The sequence below is a fragment of the Limulus polyphemus genome, unplaced genomic scaffold (genome assembly GCF_000517525.1).
Source record: "Limulus polyphemus unplaced genomic scaffold, Limulus_polyphemus-2.1.2 Scaffold341, whole genome shotgun sequence".
NCBI lineage: Eukaryota > Metazoa > Arthropoda > Merostomata > Xiphosura > Limulidae > Limulus > Limulus polyphemus.
In genome coordinates this window covers 461,920-472,231 of record NW_013665951.1, presented here as the reverse complement: position 1 = coordinate 472,231, position 10,312 = coordinate 461,920, and the positions used below count along the sequence as shown (strand labels likewise).

General features: G+C 30.2%; 1 protein-coding gene across 1 annotated transcript in view; it reads left to right on the top strand.

Moving 5' to 3' along the window:
* LOC106457513 overlaps nucleotides 1-10,312 on the top strand; it is a 69,246-nt gene that overhangs the window by 28,836 nt on the left and 30,098 nt on the right. The window contains exons 3-7 of the mRNA XM_022383496.1: nucleotides 2,740-2,849; nucleotides 3,859-3,953; nucleotides 7,334-7,543; nucleotides 7,954-8,055; nucleotides 8,587-8,685. Of these exons, the coding sequence (XP_022239204.1) occupies nucleotides 2,740-2,849; nucleotides 3,859-3,953; nucleotides 7,334-7,543; nucleotides 7,954-8,055; nucleotides 8,587-8,685 (616 nt within the window). The remainder of the gene's footprint in view (nucleotides 1-2,739; nucleotides 2,850-3,858; nucleotides 3,954-7,333; nucleotides 7,544-7,953; nucleotides 8,056-8,586; nucleotides 8,686-10,312) is intronic.

The window sequence follows — 10,312 nt, the reverse complement described above, 5'->3', positions numbered from 1 at the left end:
TTGTTTTTTATCATAATAATGATATTAATAAATTATTTAGCAGTGTAAATATCCCAGGTAGACTCCTATTATTCATCAATAATAAATTATTTAGCAGTGTAAATACCCTAAGTAGACTGCTATTATTCAACATCTTTATATGCTTTGCTTATAGTGTAAAAGTCTCGGTAGACCGCACGCTATAGTAGCACCGAATTGGCAGTGGGTGCTATTGACTAGCTGCCTTCCCTGTAGTCTGTCAGTTCAAAATTAGGAAAAGCTAGCACAGATATATATGTGAAACTTTGCATGAATATCCAAAACAAACAAACTAAAATAACTCGGGAAGATTTGTGTGTGTGTGTGTATGTTTCTTTTTAGCTGAACAAATCACTAAACTCTAACAGTACTTTAGAAATTCTAAAGGTACTGTTAACAGGCACAGTCAAGTGACCATTATATGTACCACATTTACAGTTTATTAAAACTAAAAGAAAGCTGGACCAGCATACTGAACTTATTCAAGACATCTTGTATTCTGTGTTCTTTGGTAATGTTTGGTAAATAATACGAGTCAAAGTTTATTCTTTCAGAATGAGGTATATTGTATGGCAACAATGTGTACACAACATCTGGTGTTTTTTATCTCTTCTTTCATGGCCTTCCAAAGTTTGTGTCAGTATTACCTTACCATAATTGCCATAGCTTGTGTGTACTATTAATTTTATTCCTTGTAATATTACAAGATTATTTTTTGTTAATGGCTTAGAATTTTCAGACAAAGTTAAACAAAAGGCTATCTGAGTACAGCCAGCCCTAGTTTTTGAAGTGATAGACTAGAGGGGATGCAGCCTGTCAACAGTACCCATTGCCAGCTCTTAGGCTACTCTTGTTAGACTGAAAAGTGGGACTTGTTTGTCACTCTTATAACACATCCATAGTCACAAAGTGTGTGGTACCTTTTTGTAACAACAGATCCAAAACATTAACTCTTGAATTCAAACTCTGGCCATTCAGCTTTAGAAATCTTGTACTCTGTTCAGTATCTACCAGCTTACTTGAGTTCACAGTCTGGGCAGTTAGCTTTAGAAATCTTGTTCTCTGTTCAGTATCTACCAGCTTACTTGAGTTCACAGTCTGGGCAGTTAGCTTTAGAAATCTTGTACTGTGTTCAGTGACTACCAGCTTACTTGAGTTCATAGTCTGGGCAGTTAGCTTTAGAAATCTTGTTCTCTGTTCAGCGATTACCAGCTTATGCCACATTAAATTTAATACAGAACTTCTGTATGCAAGTGTGATTTTTGTAAAGACGAACAAAATGTCAGTGTTACAAAGAAGATTTTGGATTAGTCAAAATGATTAGGTGGGGCTAAAACTTTTCAAAATGTCATTTCAGTCTTTAACTTCCAATGTATTTTCTGATTTAGGTTACAAGGGTGGATAAGAGATATAATCTAATTTTTAGGCTTTTAATCTACTATTCGATATTGTGGAATTACTACTACACCCACAACCAGCTTCAGATAGTGAATGGTAGGTTGGCCTGGGATGTTATGGTTTTAAGTATTCCTTATAGTACGACTGTGGCAACTAAGTCGTTCCTTAAGTGGACTTTTCGTGAGTTGTGTATTGTTGCAGATATACAGTTCATGTTAAAAGAAGTAATAATAGTGGTGTACTTGAATTAGAGGCCAAAAAATTAATTTCTTTTATATATCAGAATGGACTAACCATTTAAACAGATTAAATGATTGCAAAAACAACAAAAAAAGATATCTACCACCAATAATGACATGAGATATTAAACATCATATTATTACTCCTGCCAGACAGTGGGGGTTATTGTTTTAACTCTACTATGTATATGAACAGCATAACAATTTTTGATTTTGATGAAATTTGGTTTAAAGTTTGAGTGTCTCGCAAGGACTACTGAATTAACCTTTGGTGAATGTAGCTTACTGTTAAGATCATATTGAAACTCAACCAATTTCGATACAATTGCAGCAAATTGGGATTTCAGGTTGAGAAATGATAGAAAAAGGATTGTGGTATTAAGATCTACATTTTTGAGGAGTTGGAATTATTTGATATATATTTTAGGTTGTTTACTACAAAAGTTGAATAGCATGAGTTGATCCTGGGATAAAGGGTGTATTTCAGAGCTGGTGACCTACACTTTAAGCTATGAATGCATTGTAAGAGTTAAATCATTGCTGAGTGAGAGCTTGCACTCTTTGAATGCCTTTCTAGTTGAAAATTGTTTCCAACTTATATAGAGTATAATAGGTAATAATTCTGGTAGTCACAAAATGGATTGTTATGAACTATTCATATGAATGAGTGCACAAACTTTCATTCTCATTATAAGTTTTATTTATTCACTTTTTTATGAAGAAACAGCTTATGAGTTCCATAATTTTCTTATCTCGTGGAAGTTCCATGGACATGAATTTTTTTTATTATTAATTTATGACTTATTTGCAGGTAAGTTTCATAAAGAGTTTAAAAGTGGCTTTGTATTTTTGTAACTACTATAAAGAATGTGTACATAAAAATTGAATATTATCTTGCCTGTGTTTATGTGTTGTTGAATGCATTGTGATGAGACCAATAAGTAATTTATATCTAATGTGATTTATTAAATTTTTCACACAACCAGATTAAGTTGTTTTTATTATTAAATAATAAGTTTTTAATTTGTCGTAAAGAATATGTACAGACAATGTTTTTGAATAAGCACTACATACTTTCTATCAGATTCTTCGTACGAGAAGACTAACTCTCATAGTCGAGTCAGCTCTCCAAACTCTCCCCTTTGTGGACCACAGTCAGCTCAGACGCCAAGCCCCACCTCTCGGCGTTTTTCTGTAAGAGTCTGTTTTGTTGTATCTAATTTAGCACTAGGCTTAAAAATATATTTTTCACTTGATTATGTGTGATTTTTTTGTAGTGAATTTCATTAATTTTAAAATTTTTTTTTTTTGTACATATAAGATATGTTTATCTGTCTATCTTTGCCTTTAATTCACAAAACTAAACATAAAACAGGATCAATGTATAATTAGAGATGTTTGCCCTTTTAGCCATGGGGGGGAATTATAATGTGACAGTCAATCACACTGCTTGTTCGTAAATAGTTGACTAAAAGTAGACAGTGGGTGGTATTGGCTATCTGATTTCCGTCTATAACATCAAAATTAGAAATACTAGTACAGATAACCCTTGTACAGCTTTGCCCAAAAAATTCAATAAAACAGTATGTTTGTGCTGTCCATATTGAATCTTTATTCTGTCTTTTAATAGCAAATTATCCAGCAGTGATCTTTTTAGTGTGGCTAGTAGACAAACAAAAATCTAATAAATCAAAGATGAACTGGCTGGTTGAGTGTTAGAAAAGTTTGACAAATGGTTTCCCATAAATCAAAAGTAGTGAATTTACTGATGCTTTGTTTTTTGTAAGTAGACATTAAAATGTACTGAGTAACTATGAAATAAAAAGCACATTGATCCTGTAAGATTTGGTTTAAGCAATAAGCTACAAGATGTGTTAGCCATTTAAGAAAGAGCACTTTTATTGGTGAACTTGTTTGGCAACTATTTACTAAAACTGCTGTGCTTTTTTGTATACATACAATGAGTTTTTATTCCTAAGGCTGACTTCTATTTATTGTTATATTGTGCCCTGATTTAAAAAAATAAATAAATATTCTCCATCTCAGAAAAAGCAATATAAGAAACATACTTATTTATTATCCCAAAATAAACTAATTATACATTAAATGACTTCCAGGTCATCCAAAATGGTAAAAACTATCTCAAGTATTAAGTTATTTGTGTAACCAGCAAGTGATTAATGAAATCAGTTTTACATTTTAGAGTTTCTTCTCCAAACATACACCAAAGATTCCACTGAAAAGGACCAAAAGTACCACCAAACTAGAGCGAAAGCGAGGTACAACAGATGGGAGCAGGTGAGTGCAGTTTAGTATTTTAGTGTGTGGTATTCATGGGTGAATATCCAAGAACCAGTAAACTATTTTTCTACATCATACACCATGATAGTGGTTCATAATAGGGATTGCAAGGAATTGCACAAAATCCTAAAAGAACGTTCAGGCGAAAAGCATATTAAACAGTAAAGATTCAGCTCAAACAGTGTTTTAAAACCTTTACTATTGACAGCTAAGCCTGTACACATATAAAAATGCACAAAAAAAGAGCATGTGTGTTAGACTTACAAGGAAAAGAAAATCCACTCAAAATGGCCTTTTTGTAATTCTTCTTTCTGTTATTCTCTTGCCAGTCTACACCACAAAAACAGATTGGTATATTGCACCCAAACCTTTTGTAGTATGCTAAATAAGTTACTGTGAAGGTTGTAGGAGTATTTAAAATTATATTTGTTTCTTCTATATTTTACATAGCTAAAAAACATCATAATTCTGGTGTAAACAATGTTATCATTAGCCCTTGAAGTTAGCTTCCATAGAAATATATAAGATTCATTTAAAAAGCTTAAATAGAGAGTGAAACAGGAATTATCAGCCAATAATAGATGAACATTAGATGACTGTAACGTGTAGATACTCAGTGCTTTGTACACTGTACAATTGGTGTCTTTAGGGAGTCAGTAATCAATAAACATAATATTAAATTTTATTACACACAATTGTAGAATAATTTATTTAAAAGACACTAAGATTTATTTAATGCGATGGTTTAGACTAATATGTTTTTCTTGAAGAGGATACTTTTCTTCTGGTAATTTTTTTTTCATGCTTAGTGGAGGTTGTGTCTTAGCCTAGCCATATATTTACCCATTGCATTATATACATATATATATATATATATAGAGAGAGAGAGAGAGAAAGAGAGCTTTAGTTACTCAGAAACTATAAATTCTCACTATATTCTCAAACAAATCTCCATGACAGTATTCTGCTGCAGCTGAACATTTTACATCTTGAACTGATGCGATCAAATAATCAATAGCTACAGTAAATAATCATGAACCATATCAGCTAGCTGCTAAATATGTTTATCATCATTACAGTGTATAAAGTTAGCTACCATATCAAGTAATCCTTTGTCCATAGTTGAGCATAAAATAGCCAGCAAAAAAATAAACAAAAATATTGGGAATTTAAAAACCTGCAAATAGGGAACATAAAAAAGTAAGGAAACAAGGCTGGAGATATTGTAAACATTATTTACTCAAACTAAAAATCCCTATTTTGACACCATATTTTGTAACAGCATGGAGCCAAAATAGGTTTTTTTTTTTTATATTCCCAATATTTTTATTTATCTTATATAAGATAACCTCTCACAAGAGCTTCTTTAGAAATAGATTAAGCTTATTGCTGCTTATTCTCATCTTAATAATTGCATTGTATATTAAGCTTCATTACAACTTCATACAAAATGTAAGATAATACTTTAATCGTAATTACAGAGTGAAATAAAATAAAACCAGCAACATTAAAATCTAATGGAGTCAGTCAAATTGCTGTTTGTTAAACTTAATCATAATTAATAGGGAACAAAAAACAAACTTAAAGTTGCAATTGATACCCACGAATACTGAAAGTGTAAAGTTGCTAGCAGAATATTACCATTTTATTAAATGCCTGTCATCCTAGTGCATTCATTAGATGAGGTAATTTTGTTTTATCATATTAGGTTCTCCAACTGGTGGTAATTTTTACACAGCTTTATAGTTTCTTTTTACACATTGAAGTAAATGTTCTTTTAATTTACATTTGAATTTCAGATTTTACGAATAATATTTATTCTTAAAATCTGTTTTGGATCTGATAATAATAGAAAAGTTTCAGAGGCAAGATAGTAACTTTTTTCTTCCTTAGTTATTTTAAATAAATATATCAAAGGTTGATTGTTAGTGGAAAGTTAATAAAACAGATTAACATGCACTTTAGTGTTTGTTTGTTTATTTATTTTTAAGCACAAAGCCACACAGTGGACTGTCTGTGCTCTGCCCGCCATGTGTATCAAAACCCAATTTTTAGAGTTATTAGCCCTCAGACTCACTAAAAAAGCCATTGCGGATATTGTGTTATTACCGAAGGGTACTTTTCAACTACAGTTTCGTGTTTATGAACTTTCTATTAATGTGAATAAGCAGATTCAGTTGTTATGAAAACAATCATTATGGAAATTCTTTTCCTCATTGTAGCTTCAAATGAAGCTAGAGGACTATAGAGTGAGAACTTATATTTTTATTTCTAGTTTTGAAGTAAATAAATAAAGATAATTTATTCATTTTCTGGTGTTCATCTAATATAAATTAAGTGGACACTTTAGCACATGATACCAATGTGGACTTTTGTTTCTAATATTCAAACTAAAAGAAAAATTATGTATGTGTGATATTATGCAATGTTTTATAATTTCACTTATCTTTAGGAATACCTTTTCAGTACAATATTAAGAGAAAAATGTACAGATAGACAAAAATTCGGCAGTTAAATAGTAGATCACCTAGAAAAGATATTAAGGTTAAACTCTTTTTTTTTGCTAATAATGTTCTAACGATTTTAATTTTTTTAAATTACATTTAGTTTCATTAGTTGGATTATGAAACATTCAGGTAACGCATCTCTTCTTAGGATCGATTAAAGGCTAAAATGTTTAGCAGTATCATAACTTAATAGCTTGGTCATTTTTAGGAACAGTAACCCAGTGTATAGTTTAACAATTAAACTAACTTGTTTAGTTTTTATTTATGTACGTATTTTTTTCATAGCAACAATACTTTAGTTGCTGTCTAACTTGTAGGTTTGCTTTTGTTTATAGTTTTATAAATTGCATTCAATTATAAATCCAGAATGAAAAACCCAAAATGTGTTATTTTGTTAAGAGTTTATTATTGCACTGCTGCTTTTATCATAATCAGTTTGTGATTTGTTCTCGAAATTAACTGATTCAGTACAAGGGTGTATCCGGGTGTTTCTTAGCTAAATTATAGAAATTTTGACTTTATTACATGACTATTCAGTTAAAATACAACTTATTTGTTTAGATAATAATCAGTTACAACAGTAGTCAAAAATGTGAAATCCTATTGAAAACAAACTGTCAAGTCTTTCCTCCAACTAGTGGGAAATCTTCTTTTAGTTGGCAAATATTTTATCAGTGGAAAATCAAATAGTTAATACAAAGAAAAAGTTGAAATATTTTGTAATTAGATATGCAATACAAAAATGTTGTTAATTCAGAGAATGTCTAATGTACCTGTTTGGGGAAAAAAAAACTGAAAAATAATTTTTAAACTGAAGCTCTAATTTTCTTTAATATGTTGTCTTTTTCTTTCTCATTATCCATAATTTAGACTCCGTAGTTCCAAATCCCACGAGTCTTTACTTCTTAGTTGTTCGGAAGTATTTTCTGACATTGATCTCACTCAGTATGGTGTTAATGTAAAGCCACTTTCTGGACATTATTGTGGACAAGAGCATTGCTTTGAGCTGTATTCAACAAAAGGAGTGATTCGCCATTATTCTTGTAGTTCAGAAGAAGAGAGAGACAGTTGGGTTCAGAGGTAACTTTTACGTAAATATTCTATTACAGGAAAAACTCTGATAATACTGTAAATGTAATAATTCTTGTATCACATATTTAATTGCATAAGTATTTATTAATGTAATACAAAAGGATTTTAACATTGTTAGAGGAGCTGTAAAACAAACATGTATACATTTAGATAAACAAGTATTAACAGAACACTCAGAATACTCAGACCTTGTTTAATTTTAACAGTATATTAAAAAAGCCATCACAACTTTTCAGTTTAAAGAATACAATAACAGAGAACTAACATATTTTTCAATTAGAATATTAAGAGGAATTTTGGTATCAAGTAAACATGTTACTTCTGTCAAAGCTGTTTATCAAATATAGCTATTTCTATAAAAGAAATATTTTTATTTATTTTATCCTTCACATTGTTAGGTTAAGAGATTCCATACACAACGAGACTTCTAACAAGCAAAGAATGGAAAATTCACTCATCATATGGATCTTGGAAGCTAAAGGTCTCCCAGTTAAAAAAAGGTATTTTTAAATGTATTGTCTCAAAACCTAAGAGAAAAAGATTTGTGTTCTTCTTTACAGGAAGATAATCTATAATTAACAGTGTAAAAAGGTAAATTACTTCTACATTTACAAAAAAAGTATATTTTTTAAAACTTAAACTTGTGACAAATATATATTCTTTTAGTGATATTAATATGTTCTGTAATTCAACAGACATATATAAAGTGTCTGTAATTAAGAAACTTTTTATTTTTAAAAGTTTTGTTTATAAGAAAAACAATAAAACAGGTGTTGTGTGCTTGTGCAATTTACTGAACTACATATCATCTGCGTAAGTAACAGAAACAGATTCAAAATCTTTATTAAGAAAAGAAAAAAATTAAGTATTCTTGGTTAATTTATCATTTCAGAAGTAGTAGAAAAACAAAATTCAGGAAACGAGAATTTAGTTTACTTTCACGTATATGTCATAACTGTGATTAATTTAATATACAAAGATGTAAAAAAAAGATAGACATTCCATGTAATTTTACTTTGTATGTATCATAGATATTATTGTGAACTGTGTTTGGACAAAGAGCTCTATAGCAGAACCTCATCCAAGCAGATGGCTGATATGTGTTTTTGGGGCGAGCACTTTGAATTCAAGTAAGTCAGTTTCACTAACCATTTTGGTGCAAAAACTTTAGAGAAAAGTGCATCTTTATTATATTTATTAGGGGGCTACGATATGTAGACTTGTTTCAGTGAATGACTTTAACTTTTCAAATTTTAAGATTATTTTGGTTTATTTTCTCTTCTTCTTTATATTCATAATATGAAAAATAAGTTAGCCAGGTGAATTTGAACAAGTTTAGAGGTGGTTGAATAACAAAAACTATTTCATATCTTGTTTATTCTGATACTGAATACTTACTGATAGTTTAAACTAAGTAATGTATGTTATCTAGTTTATTTATCAGCTCTTTTTAAATACAGTCTAAACATATACTAAAATATGTTTGAAGTTCAGTTTACGTTATGGATCGATAAATCTCCTATAATTTTTTATTTACTTCTGCTCATTATGAAGAATTGTAATGACTGGCTGACTGTATAAACTTTGAGTAATCTTGCTAATTTTTTTTCCTTCAATATCTTTAAGAAACTATTGTTATGTACCTATGTTTAAAGTCGATTGAACAAAGTTGGGGGGGGGGGGGGTGGACAACTTGGTGTTTACAGAGAATAAGGTAAAATATGATTGTACTAAAACACTAAAACCAAATGAGGTATGGGTAGGGTGTTTTTTGGCAGTATAATATTTTTTCATTCACATATAGACTCACAGAGTGTTGAAAATTATGCTTGATATTATAACAGATTTAGTATTGTACGTTCATTAGCATAATAGTTTTTTTTAGCAAATCAACACATTTGATGACGAGGAACCCACTTTGAGACTAATTAATGGCTGGAGACGGCTTGAATGGGTAATGAAGAAAAACTTTAACATAACAGCAAATGTACAACGTTTCGACAAGGTTTTGTCATCATCAGGTACATTTGCTGTTATGTTAAACTTATATTAAAGTTTTTCTTCATTACCCATTCAAGCCGTCTCCAGCCAAATCAACACATTACTGAAGATACACCTCTTCCTAGATATAAAACATATTTAATCTTTTCCAATACATTTGTGATACTAAGGTACATCTGTTCTCACCCTGGCCACTTAAGTCAAAACATAAATGTACAGTGCTAAAACTGTCTCACAATTTGCTAAACACTAGGTGAAACATAACAATACCGAAATACTAAACTTATAACCTGCTCACAAAACTTACAGTAACTTTCTTCTTGTCAGTTATCGTAGGTTATCCAGATATATCCACAGTAATTGGTAGAAAACTATTGTGTCAATTGTTTAATGAAGATCAGTCAATAACTGCAGGAATAATAAACCTTGTGACACTACCCATCAGACAGACTTTTAACACATAATTACATAATAAAATATTACAAATAATTATGTTTTAAAGAAAAAAGAAACTTTTGAAACTATCACTCATCATTTAATTATGAATAATACCCCTGCAGAATAATATATAAAACTTTATTGAATAAATTTGAAGGTTTCTTTTAATTCATAACTAATTTTATACCAATAGGAAATCTTATTTTATTGTATCTCAAAAAAAACAACAACAACAACAGTTTTTAAAGGTATCATAGAGAATTTATTTATGTGAAATACCACTGCAAAAAAAATATTCTAACATGTACTGAATAAATT